Source organism: Tribolium castaneum, chromosome 3 (genome assembly GCF_031307605.1).
Source record: "Tribolium castaneum strain GA2 chromosome 3, icTriCast1.1, whole genome shotgun sequence".
In the NCBI taxonomy this organism is placed as follows: domain Eukaryota; kingdom Metazoa; phylum Arthropoda; class Insecta; order Coleoptera; family Tenebrionidae; genus Tribolium; species Tribolium castaneum.
Window position 1 is genome coordinate 13,354,937 of NC_087396.1, and position 24,633 is coordinate 13,379,569.

General features: G+C 35.1%; 1 protein-coding gene and 1 pseudogene across 4 annotated transcripts in view; both read left to right on the forward strand.

Moving 5' to 3' along the window:
* The window catches only part of nolo (no long nerve cord), a 107,896-nt gene that overhangs the window by 30,564 nt on the left and 52,699 nt on the right, over window positions 1-24,633 (forward strand). For all 4 annotated transcript variants that reach the window (XM_015981848.2, XM_064355810.1, XM_015981850.2 and 1 more), the window contains exon 2: window positions 1,005-1,101. In XM_015981848.2, the coding sequence (XP_015837334.1) occupies window positions 1,054-1,101 (48 nt within the window). In that variant the 5' untranslated portion in view covers window positions 1,005-1,053. The remainder of the gene's footprint in view (window positions 1-1,004; window positions 1,102-24,633) is intronic.
* Window positions 2,677-13,834, forward strand: LOC103313697 (cytochrome P450 6A1-like; annotated as a pseudogene).

Genomic DNA, 24,633 nt, shown 5'->3' on the forward strand with positions numbered 1-24,633 from the left:
CTCTAATTACGGTTTCTGTTTCATTAGGCCATTACCGTATTTGAAGCGAACGAATCCGCACTGCTAATGCGTGATTTTCAGCGGTAAACTAGCATTATACCGATCGTGTAGCCTCCTAAGTAATGGCACTATTGGATATCACGTGAGAAAATACACACGGTGGGTTTTGAAGCGACTGCAAGTTATTGAATATTAGGACTTCAAAGGGAGTCTGAGAGCGTCAATCTTGTTTCTAAATTAAAATGCGCAAACTGTGTGAAATCTTCTCCAATTTGAATGAGATCACTGTTTGAAACTATTTTCGAATTCCAGCGATGTTTTAAGGTATATACATAAGTTGTTTTAAAAGTTTGAAAGTATATGATAACGGATATAGACTAAAGTTTGAAAACGTGTTATAAATTTTCAATACCTCTTTCCAGATTATGTTCGTAAAAATTCTTATTTTCTTGCGGATGTTTCGAGACGTTTAATATTTTGCGACACGATTTTCCTACTGGATGATTTATGATTCCAAATAAAAGGACGATTCTGTTGCTGATATATTATTGGTCGAAATCGCACACAATTTGCATTGAACTGCTGCGCAAACAACACTTCACCAAATTGCATGCCAAACATTGTTTTTAATCTCGTCGGGATCTCTGTGCATGTCCGAATTACTCAAAGCACCTCAAATGGAAATAGCTTCACCTTTCCAAAATTATGTAATTTTTGGGAAAATTCTAAGCGCGAATAATCTCATATAATTTTATTTACTCGTAAAATATAGGAAGGAATTTTACTGCTTCGTAAAATCTTGATCAGAGGCGACGATGAGGTCCCATAAATTTGTAAAATGGGAGAAAATATCCCCGTCTTTGATGCGAGGACCATTGACACATCGTTTAAAAAAGAGATATCTACACCCACTCCGAATAAATAAGTTATAAAACACCCATTCTCGAAGCATTGCATCATTTTAAATAAAAGCTTGTAGCGTTAATTTTTTATTTTATTTTCAGGTGAATTTTATGGCACGAAACGCGGAACGGTGCAATAAATGAGGGAAAAATGTATGGAAGGAAGCAAATGAGGCGGTTAGTCGCTCTCCTAATCCTGGTAAGTGTATGAATGTATAAGATATTTTTTAAATGCCGTCTATATCTAGCGGTTTGCACGGTTTTTATTATTATTATTCCACGTGGACTCTATTATCCCGGAATAAAGGAAAATCTGTTGCTTGAATTATGTATCTATTTAATTAATAACTAATTTCAATCCTCTCTCTTCTCTCTTAATACTCCCGGACTAGACATTCAGAATGCAAATTGAATTTGCATATCGCTATGCGAATCTACAGTTTTAATAATTGACATATACCTTTCTAGGAAGCCACGTAGTTATTTTAATTATTTGGGAAACTCTTCGCTGCGAGGAACTGCTTTTCATATTCTGAATTCTGTGAATTTTCGAAATCCTCTAATACAAATATACACACAATTGTTTTGTTTGCGCGAATAATTCAAGTTTGGGGTGTGTTTTGATGGATGTTTTGTGTTCTGGGGACTGATTTGCTTATGAGCTTACATGCTTTCACTTGATAATCAATGGCGACATTTTATAGTGAGTTTTTTTAAGAGAATAAGCACATTTATTAATTTGTTTGTTTCTTATTTTTGTAGAATAAATGTCACTGTCTTTACCCATTACTTCGTGGCTTTTACACGTAAGCTGCTTTTACGAGTGTACTGAAAAAGTAAACAAATGGTGAGGCTCTGCTGTCTGTAAAAATAAAATGAAGTTGAATGTATTATGAGCACTGTCGTGCGTTTACGTATTTTGATAAGTATTTGGTCCATGGTGCAACGTAAATTACTGTGTTTAAGTTTAGTAAGAAACGATGTTTTAATTTGTATAAATCTCCCGTTATCTATTTATTTTTTGAAACGAGGGACAGGTAAGTCGAAACTTATTTGTATTCAAATACCGTTAACAAAACGGACGATAAGCCCTTCAGCTCGGAAAATGTGTAAGCGAGTACGCCAGTGCAAAATATATTTTTTTAATTGGATACTAAATACGGCATTTGTTGGAAAATATGCTGAATATTTATGACGAAAATGCTGTTCAATGACTCGTCAGGATTTACAGATGATTGATTATTATCGGGGAAATATTTTCGAATAACAGAACATTTACTGTTTGGCTCAGTTGAAATGTGTCAGTATCAAATCTCCATCTTAGTGGATTTAAACAAACTTACTTCTCTATAAATTAGGTCCTGTGAAACTGCAACATTGTCTTTAACATTCCGAAACATTGGGAACTTCAAGTGACCGCAACTACGTTATCCAGACAATGTTACAGTTGTTGGAGGCAGTTTAGACAGCCACGTAAATGCGAGCCGGGTTAGTTGAAACTTTTCAAGTATTTCTAAATTACGGGCTTGGCTGATATTTAATTTTTGTGATTCGTTTTGTTTCTGTGATCGCTGACGGTCATTAAAACCGGAAATGCATCTAATATAAGGACGAAGCTCGGCGGAAAAGAGGTTTCGGGTAATTTATTGCCACAGACCATTGGATATCGCTGTAATACCCGGATATGGATTTTTTACTTTGTTTGTAAACACACAAGTCAACATCGACGATCTACTCGCAGTGAAATACCACCTGTGCTTTTCAGGCACTGATTTAGTCAGATATTTTTTCCGCCTGAAAAATATCAACAAGAGTTTTCCGAGTTAACTTCTCGTGGGAACAGTGGTATCGGCTGAATCAACCTTCACTTAAATGATTTTTTATCCCGGCTCCGACACGGAGGGATGGGAAAGATTACGGCTGTAACTTTTCAGCGACATACGTAAGGGAGATTCATCTTTTTCAGAGGTGACAGGTCAATCTGTTGGGTCCCAGTGTTATATGCTCTGTTCTAGCCTAGTAGTCGACCTGAATCAGCCGCCGCTGACCCAGTCACCCCAAACGTCTGTCTTTGACAAGCCCCCTACGCCTATAACCTTTTGATACAAACTAATGCATTCCGCGTCAAAACCAACGCCTACACTTTATAAATTTCACGATATTTTGGCTATTTTCACGCTGCTCATGTCACATGGCTTTGCACTTTAATGAGGGCACTCACGTTACTTACACGATTGTAGTTTTTTTCATGAACTGCAAAGCTGCACAGTTCACGTACGTCGTAAGTCTGTTGCAGGATAAAACGAAAGCAGCTAACGCGCGGGAAGAATAATAAGCAACAGTGCGGGATTTTTCCAACATTTTGAACATAATGTTGGCAAACAGGTGTCGGAACTGACTTATTACCTGTTAAGTACATGGTTATTTTAATCATTTGTACACATTACGAACCTGCCGCAGCGCAAATAAACTAGTTGCTGTTGTGCTAAGTTTACCGTCCAGCAACATTTTTTGTTGAAAACGTCGCTTTGGAAAAATCTAAGAAATGGTGAATCGGCTGCGCCTCCGCCATTGTGCGGCGGTTTCAGGCGGCCAAACTTTCCCTAATTAGTCCCATTGTTTACTCTTTAATCAGCAATAAATATTAACGAGAGAATTAACGCGGCGACCTTTGAAAAAGGGACGAAATATCAAAGGACAATAGTGAAAATCGGCCACTGAATAATGAAAACGTCAAGGTCCAGGGCAAACAGCTCACCAAACGACAGACATGGACATGGGAACGTATCCATATTTTGCCGAGGCGAGTGTATTCTGAATAAGGTAACAGAGGCTCTCCTTTATTACCTGCACTCGTATCACTTCGTCAATAACTCAAGAGTGCATGTGGACTAATAGCTTGCGTGTCAATGCGTCCAAAAAAGTCAGTTCAATAATACCGCCGTTAACCCGAAGGCAAAGAGCATCATAATTCTTTTACATAATTAAGATTCGGCGCCTATGTAAATTTCTTCACCACTCATGATGTTTTATATCAATTTATGTTGGTGCTAAAATGGCTTTTAATATAACGTGTTAGCCTATATATCAACAGGACAACACAAGAATCGAAGCGGCCTGTATACATCAGCATTCTTTTTATTACTACCCCCGACGCCCATATTTCTTTAATATTGAATTCTTTATTGGTCCACAATCATGAGGAATTTGCGGTCGATAAAGCCGATTGTTTCTTGTATATCTTCACAAATTTTTTGGTAGACAAGACATTAAGGATTCTAATCACGACAATCCTTTTTCTAGGAGCGAAACATCTCATTATCAGAGCAGTTAAATTTATTAGCTATTTGCACCTCTTGAGATCTACCGTTTATAGTACGGCACTATTCTCGGAAAGGGCCCATGTAGGCGTTAAGACAACTAAAGTCTTCAAAGAGGTTGTGCATACTAACTACAAACCAAAGTACCCCATTCTGTGAATTAATTTGGAGAATTTTTTACGTAACATTGAGAAGTGCCACAGTTATTTACAGTATTCGAGCCTGTTGTTCAAAATGGGGTGTTTTGTTTAATTTTACCGTTGACAGCGTTTAGAACAAGTCAATTAGCACTGTAATCATGGACCTTTCGTGTGAGGATTTTGAAATTTCCTTGATTTGAATGGGCGCATTTTATGCCGGTTTAAGAAAAGTTGCCTCCAAACTTTGGCAAATTTTTAGCATGAATCATAAATATGTATAAGAATTGTGTAATAAAGGTGGAGATAACGCAGGTACACTGCGTTCCTTCAGGCTGATACCAAAACACAAATTCGATTACCAACGGGAACTAATAAATGAAGTCTGTAAGGAAGTTTTCAAGTTGGAGACTACATTTTATGATATTAAAAGTTTCTGGTTTGAAATTAGTTCCAGGAGAACGGGCTGGTGTACCCGATCATGTATTATTAACTTTAGATTGAAACCGAAGTGCCCTCATCATCACTTATAACTAACCACGTTCTAATTACACAGATTTCGTTCTACACAGGGTTCTAAAGTGACTTTCTCTCTATATGAATATAAAATATCACCCTCAGTTCTTATCTAATTAAAAACATTCTTTATGTATTCACTACAAAAGAGCTAACACAAATAAAAGTATAAATCAGGACATTGTTTAAATACGTACACCGTTCCAAATTAGGCAAATTCGTTCCACGGTTCGTTGGTTTGTAATCGTATAAAATCTTTAAAAGATTTTTGTCCTTTCGTTTACTTTCCGTCATTTAGTATAAATGAGAACTTCTTAAAGGTTACAATCTACGAGCGCACGGTTTTGCTGTTCCTATTATTATTCAGAAACTGTCAGTCCTGCTGCAGTTAACTCTCCAGTATGCAGATTGCGGTTTATGACAGTTAAGTCAATAATTAGCTGTCCATTCAAATTCTTATTTATTAAGCGTCAACTCTAGATTAGCATTTGTGATTCTTGTGGATTATAACAGTATTTTTTCACTCGTCAAATAGTTTTTGTTGTTTCTGTTTTCTTTCGGTATTCACAAAGGAAATCTTAAAGTTAAATACAATTATTTAAGAACGAGATTGAAATGTTTGAAGAAAGCAGTTGCGCAATTCTTTCGTTGGGCTTGTCAGGTACCGTTGACACGTGAAATAAATGATACCGAAATCTTCTTTCATTAATTAGGATTTTTATGTCTGTGAATAATTAATAGTAGAAAAACTCACTTTTCAATGAACATAGCTAATTAGTTGCGAAGTAATTTCGTTCGGAAAGCTTGTTGAAACAGGGCTAAAGTATTACAGAAATTGATTTCGGCGCTTGTTCCCTTTCAACTCTTAAAGTTGTGAAATTCACGATTGAGATCGAAAACTAATCTGCAGGGTGATTGGTGCGCACTGGCACTGCCACTCATTCCTTCAGCAATACACTCAAAAAGTTGACACGTTGACTGGAAAAATAGAGCAGTGAAAATTACGACTCGAGCGATTGAAATGGTGGGTAAAAAACAGACGGGCTAAAACATGGACATATAGATAGGATAGCGAATCTTGAGCAGGTGCGTTAATTCTACATACATTCGCCCTACTTTATGAGGTCTTGCTGGGAAACTTGGCGAGTAACTCAACCGAATGTTCCTCAAGGGAAAGAGAAATACGGTTTGGGGTTAGTCTGGCTAAAACAATCGGATTTTGGGTTTGTCACTGCCTGTGTTGCACTAATAATAATTGTCAAGGTTGTGTAAATTCGGATATCTTTGTAATTGCTCACAAACACTGACCATAGAGTCATAAATAGAGACCCGATTTTAGGAAGCTTTCCCAGATTTTCTTAAAACTCAAAATAAATTTATTTAGTAAAAAATGAAAATATTTGACATTCTTTTTATTTCTTCCAGATTTCTAAAGTGAATTGTTCTATTCTAAATGAGTTTTAAACATCCTGCAGTGTTTAACATTTCTAATTAAAAATAAGACATTTTTTTAATTTTTTTCCAGTAGGTTTTTAGTGTAAAACCATACATAAAATTTTTTAATTTCATACTTATTTTACTTTACATTTAAAGATTTTTTGGTCAGTTTTCCGCTATTTCAGCTTTTTAGCTTCTTAATTTTCCCATAGTATTTCATATTATTAATTTCCTCATTTTTTCAGATCTTAAGTATTTTAGCTTCTCAGTTTCTTAGTGTAATGTTTTTTCTATTCAGAATCTAATGTTTCAATTTATTAGTGTTACTTTTTTTCAGTTCTATATTTTTTTTCAGTTTTTCAGTCGTTTATTTCTTCAGAATTTCAGTCTTAATATTTTTTATTTTTTTGTGTTTTTACCTTCTCTGCGTTAAAGTTCATTTGTCAGCGTCTGGACTATTAATTTTTGAAAATATGCTTACTCTAATTTTATATTAAATTACTTTTTAATTTTAAACATTTTTTCTATCTTGTTTAGCCTTGATTTTACAATAAAAAAATTATTTATGTAGAAGTGTCAGAATTGCAGTGTTTGTCAATTATTGTTTATTTCGATGTTAAAATTTTATTTATTTTAATTATTATAATTGTAATTATAAAGCAACAGTGTAGATTTTAATTATTAGTGTGAAAGTCCTACTTTTCTAGGATTCTTCGTGTTTGTGTAATAAACTAATAAATTTATAAAAGTCGTTTTCGTCAAAAAAAAAACAAATTATTTAAAAAACTAAGCAGAATCGACCATTTTATTCGCATCTAAAGCAAAATCCCTTTCGTGTCTCACTTGTTGATGAAATGATAAGTAATTGACCAATAAAAATATAAATATCACCTCCTACTTGCTTATCTGGTGCACAAAAAGTTGCAAGACGATTGAAGCGTTTATCATTGGATAGAGGAGGGATATTGCACTCCCAACTGTAAAACAGACCAATCATAAGGCGTACACAACTGAACAAAAAGTTGTTGTTTGATTATTTTGTAAATGTCGGAGAAACCATTTGGAAATTTTCAAGTTTTCTATTATGCTTGGGTTCAAAAATCGTGGATGAATTGTGGATCGATTTGTTTTTAATAAAGATTATATTTAATAAAGGTTATATTTTTATTTATCTCATAGTTTCTTAGTGTTTAAATCACAAACTTTTTAAGTTTATTCTCAGTATTTCAGCTTTTTAGTTTTTTATTTTCGCATATTTCATATTAATTTCCGAAATTATTTCACTTTTTAGTTGTTTCAGTGTCTGATAATTTTAGTTTTACTTTGCAGTTCCATAGTTTTTTTAATTTATCACTTTTTCAGTCACTTAGATCTATAAAATTTTTATTTTACTGTTTTTTTTAAATTCTTTTGTATACCAGTTATAAATTTTTTTAGCTTTATAGTTTCTTAGTTTTTTAGGTTTTTTATTCAGAATGTTATGATTTAGTTTATTAGTGTTTCTCTTCTTCTAAAAATTTACAAGCTTTAACAAATGCAAAACACTATTTTAGTCAAGCCACTTTGAAAAATCACTTACTTTCTCAGTCTGAAATTTTAATAAATACCTATTACCTAGAATAACGAAATTAGAAACAGAAGACCTGTGACGTGTTGAATCAATTAAACTCGTGAATAAAGTGTAGATTTTTATAAAATGTACTCTAGGAGTTAGAATTAATCAGTGACAAACTATACGAAGAAAAAATAAAAATCTACTATGTGACAAAACGTAGTTTGTTTGTTTTTGTAATGGAATTTATTGCATTAAAGATTGTTTCAATTTTTCTTGTAATGGGATTAATAAAAAATGTATCCTAAATTACCAGATTTTAATACTTAATGTCTGTTTTTGTGCAACCTTTTCCAACACCTAAATAAGATTTTTAACTCCTAAAAATTCTGTCTCTGGTCATAAATACCAAACGGACCCGCTATTGTAAGAATTGTGCCACTGCTTGATTCAATTTTCTTCAAAATTCAGTAATAAATTTTAAAAGTGGGCCATTGCAGGAACAGAAGGGAATGTAACTTACGTTAATTTGAGTGGTCATAAAATGCCCCTGAAAAATAACTCTCCTTTTCAGTTATGGGGATACACGCTTGACGCTTAATAATTGAGCTAACAAATTCAATTAATTCTGGTCTTTTTAAAGCTACTTTATTGAATCCTGGCAGTGCCGTAGGTTTAAAGTTTGCGCGTTATCCTTGTTCGCAGTTCCTGCAGTGATCAATTGATCTGCAGGCAACGACATTATTACTAATCTCCTATCGTTTACCGTTCAAATATTAAATCTGAGTCTGGCAGGACGCGAAGTCGAGACAAGTTAGGAGTTCCAATTGGTTTGTGGGGTGGTTCTGACTGGGCGAGAGTGCGCGACATAGTGGCGTCACGTTATGGACCGCATTGCCCCCTGCCAACAACGTTACGACGATGAGGATCAGGACTATCTTAATCTGGAAAATTTGCAGCTCACGTTGCCGTTAGCTAAAATAGTTGCGCACACGGAATAAGAGTTTCAAACGAGGTTTTCATTTTTCAGTTTTAATTTTATTCCGCTTAATCGAGCAAGGGAAGATATTGCCCTCCGTGTCCATAAATAATAAAATACGGTTTGGGAATGTTATGAAAGTTTTATGCGGTCTAAAAATACGGTGAATGTCAGTCAGAATATACAATCCGGATGATATCAAAGCCGATTTTGTGACATTAAATCAATGAGATGCTAGAAGTATTGGGACGATGCATGATTTTAACGCAAAGTGGCATGAAATAATTTCAGTTCTGACGAGTATTACTTTGAGTGCTTAGCGAAAACATAGGGAACGGATGTGAAGTTGCAGTTATTACGGAAATGTAAATACAAAAATCGAAAATTGCTGAAATCAAAAATCCCTTTTCAGTGCTATTTGCAAAGAGAACACAAAGTAACAACACTGTTAATGAAGCGCCGACATATTTTATTAACGTTTTAAAGCTCGGAAAATGCAGTTTTGGCACAACTTCAAAACCAAGTGTTTAAAACTTACCGCCGCACTAAGGATTAACGAACTAAAAGTGTTAAAGTTATTTATTTGGGTTTTCCGGTTGTATTGACTTGCGAACGATGTATAACACCAATGGTGGTGTTTTTTACATAAAAATACAATTCTTACAATGTGGCGCCGTTTAAATTCTAAGCTTTATTGAATTACTTCCAGATTGCAACTTTCTAAAGCTTCTGGCGGCTAAAGACACTCGTATTTCATTTTGTAAATGCGCGCGCTCACCTCAAAGGCGCATTTAATGTCTCCATAAAAAATATTGTAATAAACGCATGCAAACAATTAAGTTTTTATGCATTTTCCTTATTATATTTAATATCTACTTAGTATCATAAACGTCTAGTAACGAAATGTATGAAGAGTTAAAATTACCAACGATTAAACTTATGCACTCAAGAGCAAGGTGTACGAACTTATAAATTAATTAATGGCCACTAAAACTGGGCCAGTAAATTTATATTTTCCCGTAAAAGTAATTATTTATTTCACCAGCCTTAGGGTGATAAAGTTATAGTAGGGGTTTGTTTTGAGCTCTCACGTTTACGTTTATGAACTGGCAAACAGCCAGTTACGTATGTGCTTACGGTATTAACCTGATTTGGTTGATAATGTTTGTATAATAGAGCTTCCACAATGGCCAATAGTCACATTTTAAATTTGGTACTAAGCTTTGCAAATATATTAAACAGATTAATTGTTCTATCGTAGTAATATCTAAATATTGTATTAACAGCTACTCAAATTTGAATTCGGTTTACTGTTTGTGTCATAATTATTCAAAAATTGAACAAATAACAAATTAAAAACTCGTTGCAAACAAAGCTAATTATTTGTAATCAATGCGAGTGACTGTTTGTTTCAGTTGCAAAATAAATCAAAATAAATATTTAGTTTAATGAAACAAAACAAAGCTTTCGTTGCATATCACTCGCCAATTAGTATCTGCCAGAGTGCAGTATATGAAGACAGATCTATAGCTTCTAACCTACAGGAAACAGTGAAATAAAAGAAACATACAACTGGTTTCAACAGCAGAAGCTTGAAGCATCGGATTTTCAGTAGTAATTGAAACAGGAGCCATTATTCTCGAGCTTTCATCATAAAGCAATTAATCTATTGCCCCTTAATTCCGAGGTTGAAAGAAATCTGAACGAGTTTCGAGTGAATAAAAGTCTCACCTACGTGAATTTGGACAAGTTTATCATAACTTATCGGGTGTAATTGTGTTTCGTCACGTGATGATACATTGAAACGTCAAGTTTTGGAATGAAAATTACCTGATAAAATAGAATTGGAAATATGATCTGACATCAGCCACGCGCTAAATAATAGAGTTTCTGTCTTTTCAAATATTCCTTCCTGCTTTATAAATAGAAAAAGGAATAAGGGCCAGGATGCATGACGTTTGCTTTATTGAAAAAGATGCAATCAGGTAAATGCACTTTCGAATTTCCTATACTTTTCGATCACGGAGAAATTCCCACTTTGAGAGACTTATATTATTACTTCCTGTGTAACGTTATTGTCCTGAATGTTCGACCGCTTTATAAGGTGTTTGATTTCTATAATTTATGTCTGCTTTATGTGGTTTCATTGAGTTATAAATCTAATCTGCCACCCAAGATTGTAACCGGATAAAAACGGCTTATTTTCTTTGCCTGGTCTTCAAATGTTCACAATGTGGGATGAATAGTTGATAACATTAAAATTTGAAGCGCGAATGTTGGCATTTAGTGAGTGATGTCACTTCTTTAGCGGCCCGTTGTGATTATCTGATCCATCCGTCCATGAATAAACCATCACTCGTAATTACCCTCTCCACTCCAGATTATCACTTCATGAGGGGGAAGTTCTGTTTTTCAGCGGGCTAATTTGGGGATTGCACTATTGAATAGTTAACAATACGACACTCGCCAAAATTAGTTCAGTTTTTGAACGTGTGTCTAGTAATTGCTACTTAATTTTATTTTTAATTTAAACACACGCTACAAGCACTGCTTCAAATTTTTAAGATATCTATCAGCGATTGTGTATTATCTGTAAATCAAAATAATACTTTTGTTCATTAATAGTGTTCTGAAGTTAAGAAACAAGACCAGTAGCTATTCCAAAATCTATTTTTTTTTCTATGTATACATTTTTCATGTTTTCAAGTAAAAATAAGTGTGCCTGAAGAAAATTTATTTTCGGAGACAAATTGTATCTCGTTTTGGTAATTTTTCAGTTGATTCAAAATTCTGTCTTCATGATTTTTATTTTTTTTTAAGAAAACTAATATGAATAATTTTTTTGAGTATTTTCTGAAGCCATCAGTTAGGTGTTTGTCACCTTGTGAACCATGACCTCGAAGTGTTCCTACTTTGGACTTAAATCCTCAATAATTGTAGGTCCATAGGTCATGGTCAGTTTTTAAAGTAACGAGCAGCCCAGAACTGAGGACAGTGCAGTTATCGGTTTGACAATACAAGATTTTAAACGTACTACTGTATAAACACTGAGAAAACTCGGATGCTTTCCATTCTTTCTACTTACTTTCACTATCGTTTAGTGCTCGGTTTAGTTCAGTGTGATAGCAACTCTAAACGTAATCAGAACATTTTTCTCACACTTACATTTAGTGTTTACACTACAAAATTTTCTAGTTGTGAAAATAATCGCAGTAGGATTTTGACCTTGCGTTCCTATAAAAGATCGCAATAGATAATTGATGCGTTAGTCATGACGGATTTCGCTTGGAACAACAGCTTATTTGGTTGTGCTTGAACTAGGCATAGCGTTGCTAGTGATAGTGATATCCTATTTAAAATGGAGAATGACCTATTGGCAAAAACTAGGGGTACCAACCCTGAACCCAGCGATGCTATTCGGTGACACTAAAAAAATGTTCCTTGGAGAATGCACTTTTGGTGAACAATTTCTCGACATTTACAATAAGTTTAAAGCGCGTGGTGTAAAACACGGTGGTGTGTATTTGGGTATTAAACCCTTTTATCTACCGTTAGAACCGGAACTCGTCAAACACATCATGCAAAACGATTTCGAGCATTTTGTTAATCACGGACTTTACATGGACAAGGAGAACGACCCTCTGAGTGGACATTTATTTAACTTGGAGGATGAGAAATGGAAAAACATGCGAAATAAATTAACACCCACTTTCACTTCCGGGAAGTTGAAAATGATGTTCCAGACTTTGGCTAATTGCACTGTCGGCTTACAAACAATAATGGATGATGCTGACACGAACCACACTCCTCTTGATATCAAAGACATCCTAGGCCGGTTCACAACTGATATAATCGGTTCGGTTGCATTCGGTTTAGAGTGCAACAGTCTGAAAGACCCTGACGCGCTGTTTAGGAAGTACGGGAGGAAAGTTTTTGAAATGGATATTTGGGAACGGCTAAAAATGTTTACACAGTTCGTGCTCTCACATAGAGTTTTACGTGCCATCAAATTTAAAGTTTAGAAAAATGATGTTGAAAGGTTTTTCATGAAAGTAATTAAAGACACAGTGGAATATCGAGAGAAAAACAATGTGTCGAGAAAAGATTTTATGCATTTGTTGCTACAGTTGAAGAATAGGGGAAGTGTTACAGATGATGATAAAGTAACAGACGACCATGGAAAAGCACAGGAGAAAGCTCTCACTCTGAACGAGCTTTCGGCCCAAGCTTTCGTGTTTTTTATTGCCGGGTTTGAGACTTCGTCCACGACTATGACTTTTGCTCTGTTCGAACTATCAACAAATCCTCACATTCAGGATAAACTAAGGGAAGAAATAAACCAAGTTTTGGAGAAGTATGATGATAAATTAACATACGATGCTATGATGGAACTGACCTACATGGAAAAAGTAATAAATGGTACCTAACGATCAAGTTTTAACTGAAATTTTATTTACTTTACTGATTTTAGAAACTTTACGAAAATATCCTCCCGCTCCTGTCCTATTTAGAAGATGCAACAAAGACTACAAAGTTCCGAACACTTCTATAATTATCCAAAAAGGCATTGATGTGGCTATACCAGTGCTAGGATTGCATACAGATCCGGATTATTATCCAAATCCGGAAGATTTTGACCCGGAACGTTTTTCTGAGGATAATAAAAATAAAAGACCGGGTTTCACTTGGTTACCGTTTGGTGAAGGACCAAGAGTTTGTATTGGTAAGTTTTGAGATATTTTTTGATAAATCAGAATTACCCAAAAATTGTAGGTTTGCGTTTTGGAGTATTACAAACCAAAGTGGGACTAACAGCTTTACTTAAGAATTATAGGGTAAAATTAAGCCCAAAAACCAAAATGCCATTGAAAATGGATAAAACTTCTGACTTCTGCCGAAGGAGGAATTTGGCTTGATATGGAAAAATTGAACTAAACAGTAGTAACTGAATTTTATACGAGTATTTTGCACAATTTATTGTGATTACTTAATAAATTATTAAAATATAAAAAAAATCTTTTTTTTTGTACCCCTGATTGAAATATTCTCCCATAATTGTCATGTTGTAAAATAAAATAATACGAATGAAATTTGAGGTTGCAGCGGTCATTAATTGAATTAACGGCGCCGTAATTTAAATGAATAAGTGACGAAATGTTTTGATTTCAGCTTGTCAGCATCGGTCTGACAGCTTAATAAATTGAGGATAAAATATTAAAGAGTCGAATAAATTAATATGCGGTCTACAATGAAGAGGTGGCTATGGAAATTAAGTAGTTAACAGATTGGACAAGATGTTTAAAGACCACCCATTGTATAGAAACTAGCATTAAAAGTCTGTCATCGCCCGTCTTCATAAATTTGTATTTTTATACTTCCCTCGTAAAATATAATTTTCGATTAATGGCCAAGTTGCCGATTTATGTTTGATAAGTAAATGAAATTACAACTTTCGTATTAGCATACGCGATCCCAGTCAAGAAACTTGTTAGAGCGGCTTGAAGTTTAGCACTGAATCGAATTTACTTCTGTCCTTTAAGCTTGGTTAGTTCAAAGCTACCACAAGCAAATGATTAACTTTCATGGGAAGAATAGAGCTGTTAATTTAAAAAGTCATCTAAAGTCAAACTTTTAACCCGAACTCGGTTTAGATGTAAAGAACTTTCATACAAAAGTCTTTGTGTTGAACTTGCGGTCTCGTAGACACTTAGTTAATTGTCTTCGCCAGACGAAGTAAATTTGTACCGAACAGTAGTTTGGTTTGCTATTCACATCCTGAATTCTTTTTTTACTTAATTAACGTTAACAAGAGTTGCAGTTTTTCTTTCGGAATTCTCGCTACACAACACTTTCCGGGAGATACAAAGTTCGTCACTTTAGTTGCTCGGAAAGTGTGGAACTGCATCTCTTAATTATTTTGCCTTCAATGCATTAGCCGCAAACAATGGCAAGCCGCTTCAAACTTCGGCAATTAATTCACACTGAACATTATTCAATCGACTTGCCAACGATTGGCAATTAGTAAAGAGTGTACATAAAATATTGCTAAAGACGTTTTTACATGGCAGGTATTCAGCAATTAGAGTAATTGGTGGAAAACTCCTGATTTGCGTTTGGAGACGCATACTTTTCTGTATTTTCGGGCTAACTGTACAGTTACACACATTAAAATTTTGTCTTGAGATAAATTTACCAGATAAGGAGATAATTATCTGCTCCTTTCCCGTACGGGCTTTGACAAGCTCTATTACATAACTGATGGCCCTCATCAACCGCAATTGCCAATAATAAAATTTTGTCCTTTTTCGAGCATCGTAAAAGCGCTTTAGAACTAGAAGAGATCGTAATCTGACACAGTCGCGCTGTGTTTTCGCCCTTGCCGCCTCGAAATTCGGGTAATTAACTGAGGAGTAACATTCAGGAATCGACGTAATAAAGAAGGTGAGAATAAATTAAGGTAAGGGAGAAGAAATACGAGCGGATGATATGTAAATCGTCGCATATCACAATGAATCAATCGTGTCGTTGTCACTCCGACTGTGTTTTCAACAAGATGGAGGTGGGCGTGAGCACCGTTTAAGATTAAATTGATGCTCCGAATTAAATAGAAGAGAAAAACCGACTGACTCTGCTCGATTTATTACTGTTTTTACTGTAATAAATTTGTATAAATTTGGTTTGCTCTGACACATCCCCAACCCAAAACAAGACTAATTCGACCAAGAAAAGCGATGTAACTGGGGTAGCACAGCAAACATTTTTTTTAAATAAATATACCCTTATTCTCTAATCAATTTGAATTGTTGTTGAATGGTAACTTTAGTTAAGCTCGTAGAGGTGAACTTTACAGAAGGATTACGCTTCACAAAGGTGAGATGGTTGGTACACCTGACAAAGCGCAATTAATCATAAGTCCTCATTAATTAAATTTGTTGGTACAAATTAAATTGTTAATCACCGACATTTATAACGAGCACTCTAGATCCAGATCAAACAGAAACTCACCTACCGGTGAAGACAAATTTAATTTTTGTTTCTTAATTCAGCAAAGCTAAAAAAAATATTACAAAGTTTATGTTATTCTGAAACGTAGGTAGTCTAAAATGAAGAGCATAAAATTAACGTATTGTTAATTTAAAAAATGTCGCTAGGATATTTTGGAGCCAATTGCAGAGAGAAATGGCGATGGGGCTATAGTTATGCCGTCTAGTTAGCAATAAAGCTAACTGGTACATTCTCCATGATCTGCTTCGCCCTCTTTCGGAGGTAATTCATGCTGATGCGGTAAACGGTGGAATGGAATATTATTCCGGTGGCATGTGTCGGACACGACATTCGGATTCTTCGCGGTGCGGATTAGGTTAATGGAGATATTCATCAGAGCAGCAACCACAGCAGGAAGATAAAATGATTTGCTTTTCTCTCGTAGAAAATTGCTTGGATGTGCAGACACCAAGAAATATTTATAGAGTTGCGCAAAAACTTTACGCGATACAGCTTAGTTGCAGCAGCAGTATCGACAAACTGCAGTTTTAACCCAGTTAGTTTTCATTCAACCCGGAATAAATTACCACTAGTCGTATGAACAGCCCCAACTTCATCAACTAAGATAAATATTGGTGGAATTATTCTAACGAAGTGAGGCGGGCGCATTTTGTTGTGTTTGTCTGTGTATTTGGCATGTTTCCAGTGATTTAGGTGTGAGAGTGGAAATGCGACGGTGGTCCTGAGTCGTTCCGAACCGGAAGCGGGAGACTTCACAGATTATCGAAGGCAGAGCGCGTCTAAGTTTTTTAATCATTCACCATGGAATGCTTTTCCTTCTCCTCCTCTCATGCATATAACAACAGTTCACGGCGTTAAACATTTATGGGTGTCAAAAGCTAACACCTAAAGTTTGAATGGATTCGAGCGAAATTAATTTCGGTTTTAATTAGGCGTGGATGGTTTTTAATTATCGAGCCTGGGAACAGGACGTCGTAAAATTCGGGATTTATCGATCTGATGGTCAAATTTTTCGGTGAACACAACAACCTGCAAAAAGCGCACTGTTGTGGAGTTTACAAAATAAGTCTTGGATTTTGAAGGAGCGCATATATCCATTACAGGGCGCTGTCCAGTGGGATTTTTAGCAGTCCACAAAAAGCTGTTCTAGTAGTGTACCACTTAAACGAGCGAGTAACGCAACTCCCAGCCATTTATCAACGTAAAACCGTTAAACGGTCGAGATTTTGCGAAATCTGTTTTATCTACTGTTTATGACTCCCCGAACTTATGTTCCATTTTATGCACTTTTTGCACCAAAGCACTGCAAATCGAATTTGCGCAACCAACGATAATGGCAAAACTTTCGGTTATTTATTGGCCGAAATGTCTAATTTGTGGAGATTAAATTTCAGTCGTACTCGGTCGTCCGAACACTTACACATAATAAGTAAGTACAGTGGAAACGACTCCACCACTCACAGGAAATGAACACCTCGCTTTGCTTCCGGGTCAGACGCATTCGGCGATTTATGGACTTTGAATTATGTGGATAGGAGGGTAATTGGAAGAACGGCTTAGATTTTCCTGCGAAAATTGCTACGTTTGATTTAGGATGTTTTATTTAAGGGCGGTGGGTATTATTCCAGCGAATGTCGAACGAAAGATACTGCACAACTTCCGCCTGGCTGTTGGATCAAATTCCCTTCCAATTTATGAAGTTTGCATGTAAATATTTTAGGGCAGGAAGTGGCAATTTAAAGTTTTTCCAAGCAGATCGACTTTCAATAGACACAAAAAAAATCATCTGCTGTTTGAACACTTTAATATTTAAATGGAAAATTGAATTTGTTTTGTAGCTTAAATCACAAAGCAGATCTCTGATCTCAGCGAAAAATGTATGAGCAAAACAAAAGTCGTTTTATAGGTGTTAATAGAAAATAATCCTGAGGCTACGCACAGTTTAATTAAACGGCCAACACATTTCTGTTTCAATTGATTAACAAAAGGTTGTAATCCTCTTTGCATACCATTAGCAGCGCTGTAAAGGCCTTAATTTAAATTTCACATCTTCTTATTATGTATGCGATTAGTGGGAAATGATTTAATTAATTTATATTTAAAATAAACAAAAAATACCTATAATAACAAAATAAGAAATATCTTGAATAACGTATCATTTTTTTTGTTTCAGTGACTACAAATCATTATAGGAAACCATGCTATTTATTACTTCTTCAGCGTCAAAATGTTTCTCTTATTGTTTTCATTTCTATTAGTTTTTGGTTGGAGGCGAAAGTAAAATGTTAACTATTTTACTGTTTCGTTTTAATTTATCTGGGCACCAGTATTGGTAAAGGTAATTCATGGGCCATTCTGGGCCGAGGATTTACGGCGTGTTATGTTATCACTAACGTCTAATTTATATTTAATTTGTGTTTGTATTCGAGCTTCAAAACAAGGTGTAAATTGTCATTCCATATATGGACGTAATTTTTTACCCAGCGTCGAATTTCCTCACTGAAACTATAATTGATTAGCCAGAGAACTGACGAAGTTTTGGTGCATGGTCCTCAAGAATAATTTATTCCCTTGGTATTTTCTCCAGTCGTTTATTTTTCTCTCCGAACGGTGTAATATTATTCATTTTATGACTTAGCATATTCCTTTGAGCGTTTTTCCCAATTTACATCACCTGCTTTCCATTCTAAATTTTCCACAAATTGCGTTTGAAAAATAAAAGAAAATATAAACATAGATGTTAATGTTGAGTTATCTGTGACGATAAAACCCCGAGAAAATTAAATTTCCTCATCGGAAACGAGGACTCGGAAACAACAGCAAGAAAGATAGCAGTCAGTGAAGAGAAGACAGACGACAAGTCATGATATGGCCCTTCTTTTCTGCCAGCTTCGATTAACGTAAAGCGTCCCTAAGCTCGCGTAAAATTTTATTAGCTGAAAATTTTGTCAATAGATTTAATTATTTTTTCGATTGGGGATTTTCGAACGGCTCTTAATTAAGTTAGGAGTTCCTCGTTTTTCTCCAGAATGCTAATTACAGAGCGGCGTACTTTAATTATTGACCTAATAATCCTGTCATTACCAAAAATTAAACCGACTGTTATTGGAACAAAAACAACTCATTCATAATTCTAATTGTTATTTTATTCCTCATCTGCTTTACAATGACCCACAAACTTTAATTGGGACTTGAGTGTCTTCCTTAAATTCCCATAATCAAATTACTTGCATTTGTTACAATTTGCTTGGCGCTTTTTAATTTCCTCGCAGCAATTATTAAAAAAAGCTTTTTTCGAGCTAATAAGGGTCGCCAGGTGGGGGCTCCCACCAAGCGGCGAATTTAAATAAGGTAACATATTTGTGAGGCGCCAGGAGATAAATCAGCGGTACGAATTTACAGAACTTGTTAGGGCGTTTCGTCCCGTCATAACTAATGATTTGTCTGAGAATGCATGTCTATAGAGAAGTGTAGGTGTTGGCATTAGCATCTACATATTTTTGTAATAATGATAGAGACATCTCGAAATGTTATTGGCGTTGATGACGAGGGCCACATTGTGTGTATCTGTTCTTAATAAATCACCAGGACCTAGTCGCTACAGTTTCTCAGGAAGCACCAGCTGAGTTAAAAACAATAAATTACCGCGAGGAATTCTGTTGTGCTTTGAAAGCACGACGGGGTGAGGTTAGGACTTCTTAATCTAGATATAAGCGCTTGCTTATTCATACAGAATGCTCAACCCACAGAAAAAAACGAAAGTTCAATGAAAGCCATTTGTTTTCACCGCTTTTTTACTGTTTGGGGGTTAAGTGAGTCTTTGGGCGTTTTTCGTTTCTTGCACTTTGTAAATGACATATTTTGGAGCTATAAAATTTATGTTGGCTGGAAGCTGCGAAGTTATATCGTGTTTGTCTAGATTCTAAGCGATGATTGCGTGCAAATAAAGTTTGCCAAACATGAAATGCAATTTTTAAAACACTGGAAATAAAATCCAAAGTTCTTAAAGTTTGAAATGAAAAACTCTGAATACGCTTGTAACCTCCATCCTAGAAACTGACCAGCTCCTGCGAGGCTCAGGAAATTTAATTTCAACATTATGATTGATTAATAAATCAATAAAAAGTTCAGGGCTCAAATTGAATTTAACAGATAATTATAACTGTCCCGCAATGCATTTATTAAATAACTGAATAAAAGACTATCCAATTACAAAACTGACACTCGATTAACACCGAATGAAGCGTGCTCATTTATTCAGCAAACATATCTCCATTGTTGATGCCGTTCAGTGACAAATTTTCGCCATTATTCGGTAAAAATATGTGAAGTGCACTAAAAAATAAATAACCTACTTGCCGTAACTTGCGGGTAATGAAATATAAGAATGTAAAAAACCTCTTTGATGTTCGTTTGAGAAAACGCTTTTAAAAAATTACTTCAAAAGCATGTTTCTTTTTCAGTAAAAACCGTTCAGTAAATATATGCCTCACAAATTTTACACTCTGTTGGCTAAAATTATTTTTAAAAATTATTTATGAATAAAAATTGTTGCAAAATGAATTTAGTGTTGCATGATTTTATTCGGAAGGCAGTGCGAGAAGCTAAAAGAAAATCTTGAGAATTAATGGAATACATAAAGTGAAACGAAATATTAAATTAAAGCCAGCTTCGGAACAATCTTTCACAATGTTAAATTGAATAATTTGATTTGACCAGCGCATATACCAATTTTTCTTTCAAATCATTACAAATGCATAAGTTACATTTTTAATTCCGCTCTACTTTACTTCAATTTGTGCTAAATGTTGACTTGTATGTAGCTTTAAAAATGTTTTGATTATTGCTTTAAATACTTTGAGGAACAAAATCTAATAACTTTCCGACGAGGCTTTTTTGTCTGGTAACTAATAAACAATTCTGATTTACCAGACCTTAAAGCAAATATTTTATACTTAACTTAATTTGACGTAAAAACAATGCCTAGAATGCTAAGTACGCAAAGACGGCAAGGATGTTGTGTAAAGTTGACTGTAATTTCAGGCTGCTCTTGTCTCTATTGTGGTTGCGCGCTTTTGAGAATTTTCATATTTAAATTAAATCAAATGGACCAATTATTATTGCGCTTCTATTTCTACGAGTTTATCAGTTAATTGCGAAAATTACGTACTAAGTTAAATATTTAATCCCTTTTGTAAATACTTTATTTTTACTAAATAGAGAAAGTTGGCAGACAACAGTTTGTCAAAACTTGAATATTTCTAGCGTTTTATTTGCTTCTGGCAAAGTTGAGTTTAAATTTGCAACTTTGAATGAAAACATTCTAAAACTTAATTTTGTCTGTGAAACCGGGTAACAACTGTTACATTTTTTCGTTCTAAAAGGAGTTGGTGGAAAACACGCCAAACATCAACTTTAGTTTAATTAACTTCCTGTTCAAATTATATAGACTGTAGTATTTATTTGTTGTGCTTTCTGAAGCGGTGCTTTAATTTAATTCTGGTAATATTCACGGAGAAATGTCTAGATGACAGTACCTAATAAAATAAAATGAGCTTTAGTCTGTGGTAGGTATTAGGACTACGTTATTCCATTACATGCATGAAAACAGAGCTCTACATGTGTTTTGTTTCCGAATTTTATTATTACTTACACTTGTTTGCTCCTACGCACCCAGCATCAGGGCTTGTAGGGAAAGCCCACCTGCAAGGCCAAACCGGGGATGACGTGTGTGGTGGCATTATGTTAGCTGATAACCAGGGGACGATTATTTTAATGAGACAGGGGAATTCATGAAAGGTCCGGAATAAAATTACACAAAGTCAAGCGTTAATTAAGACGGATTTAATAACCAGAATAAGAAATTTTTCTTTAAAAACTTTACTGCTTACACTTAAACCAAGTATTGTTTGATTATTTTTGTAAAAAGTTTCCAATGTATTTTCACTTTAGTGATCAAAGGCACAACAGCTCAAGCATTTACAAACTCTAAAAAACGCTTCACAAATTTTGAAATTGATTTTCATGAGTTTGTAAAAACACTCGTAAGCCGCTTACGCGGTTTAGTAGGTGTATTTTAAAGCAGAATAATCCTGGTAAAGATCAAAATGTTTATGTTTTATTAGCGCCGACTTCTAGAACTTTTTATGTGTTAAGACAAGAATTTATGAAATATGGTGTTTTGAACCAACAATTCAAGTGAAAATTTACGTAGGCTGAACTCCGATAAAATGCTAACCAAACCAAACTCTCTCTAGCTGATTCAATTCAAAAATGCTTGGATTTATTATGCTTCAATTGAAATTTTTTAAAAGGGATCAAAGACTTAAAATAAAATTTAATGCCATGTTTTCGATAGAGCATTACCAACAAATTTATTTCTACAATATTTACCGCAATCAAATTTTATTATTTGTTAAAAACGCCGTCCATTTTTTCCTGGACAGTCATCATAATTTTTAATATTCTTTTCAAAGGAGAAATATTTGTGTTTTCTCGTACCCCGTAGCTTATACACCCTATATTGTTTGCTGAAGTATAACAAAGAGTCTATAAATCAAACGTTCGGCTATTAAAAAATATGTGATTCAAAAATATCGCATCCTCTCAACATACATCATTGCTATTTTTTTGGCATTCCATCTTGGGTGATATGTATCCTGTGTCTGAAATATTGTTACACAAACATATGTCATACTGTGACAAATAGCGCTGTCCGTAACAATATACAGGGACTAAATAGATCGATAATGTGCAGCAATTCCTCTATGAAAATTGCCAATTTACGAAACAACATTGCGTTTATTCCCACGTGTGATGCTTGCTAAAATTACGAGCAGATACACCACAAAACCTGTATTAAACATTTTCATGAATACAATGTTAAGGAGCCGACTAAATTCGATTTACATACTCACTTACTTACACGACGGGGCATCCCATGGTCTAATTCCTACCACACTGGTTTTATCAACGCACTTGCAATAAATCATAGCTAGTTAAGGGACTCCTGTAGTGGGAGGACGACTTTATACAGACATTATCACGGAGCATAAAGAATATTCTTTGTATATTTTTAACAACATAATTATTTCGTTTATGTTTATGCTTTCGTGTAAATAATTCGAAAAATGTAAGAGATTCTTGGTATGTGCTACTGGGGGAACGATAGCATCTTCGGCAGAAACGTTTAGGACATTTAGAAGAGGGTGGCCACTGTAAATCCAGAGAGATTTATCAGCGACAGCTTTTAGATAAGATTGGTTTTAAGCAGCAATGCTGTTTTATCGCTCCTACCTAATCCAGTTTGAATTTTATCTATTTCTGGACCTTTAGTAAAAATTTACGAGCGTGCATTGTTTCAATTTAAATTTTCAATTATCAAAAAACTCATTTTTTCGTTATTTAGTAAGATACATATCGGAATATAAAGTTGCATATTCTCCAGGCGTGAATTTTCTGTTATTACGGTTTATTTATTTTTAAATTGTTTATAAGGGCGATAAAATGTACTACTAGAGCAAGTTTTGCTTGGCTAAAAAGTGTAACCCTATTTGGCTGCAGAGTTCATGAATTGTCGGCAATTACGGGTCAATTCCGGCTGCTGTAAAAGAGGCGCCATTGCGGCCAGTTCTCCGGTCCGGAGTCTCCGTCCTTGCCAAGACATCCTAGACGATTTGGAGCTTTGCCTGCACTATTTGCTCCCACTCTTCACCCTCGTTAAGCAACACACTCAACCCAATTCCGCCAGTTCTCTTATTGTATTGCCTATTTTTGAAACTTTCCGGACCGTAATTTATCTTTGTCATAAATTGTTTCGCATGTACGATCCATTTTTTATTTCGTTAGACCCCATAATAAAATCATGTGATAGTTGTGTGTATTGTGGAGAAAATGTTAATGCGAGGTCGCTTATTGCCGTTTATAAAGCTCAAATGTACGTTTATTAACTCAGAGTTAAATCATTTTGTATATTTGTATTTAAATTAGAAAAGGAATAGGATGGTCCCGTGGGAAATAAATATTTTCTGCCAGTGGCGTGCTCATAATTCATTCTGTACGGAATGTAGTAATAATACAAACCAGTGAACGCAACAATCAGCTTTGTGAATTATTTATAATTTTGCTTTTATAAAATTTTAATTAAGTGTCTTTCAAAAGTTGTAAACGATTAACGGATTTCTCTAAATCTGATCGAATAATAATCGGTGTGTTTTGGGTTTGATGTGGAAATTTGCGTGGCCTTTGATGAGTTTTCAGGCAGGAGTAAGTAACCTGAAAGATGTATCGAGGGAGCAATGAAGCAGCTTGTCGCTCGCGTAATTCCGTTACACTTTGACTGAATTCCTCCGGGAGTCGCAGATCACATTGTGCTCTCTGCTCCACGCTCCACGGTACTCGAGTTCCTTCCCTCCGGTAACGCCGAAGTGCCTTTTCGGCCTCACCATCTGTGATGACGCGGATCATCCTTCGTTTCCGCAAGGAAACCCATCGCCGCAAAAACCATGCGCAGGCATAAATCTAATTCAAAATTTATACAGATTTGCAAAAAACACGTTGCAAGAGCAGATTTAATAATAAAAGTGAAAGGTTCTGTCGTGCGAAAATCCCATTTTCTCAAGACATGTGTTGCGAGAGTAACGGGAATAGGGAAGGATTTCAGCCGGCAAAAGCACTGGCACTGGAAACCAAATCTTATTCTGTGTAATGGGCTTTTATTAGAGTTTATTGAATTGTACTTGTGTCGAGTTTGGACCGCATCGCTGCCGTCAAGGGCGATGTAGCA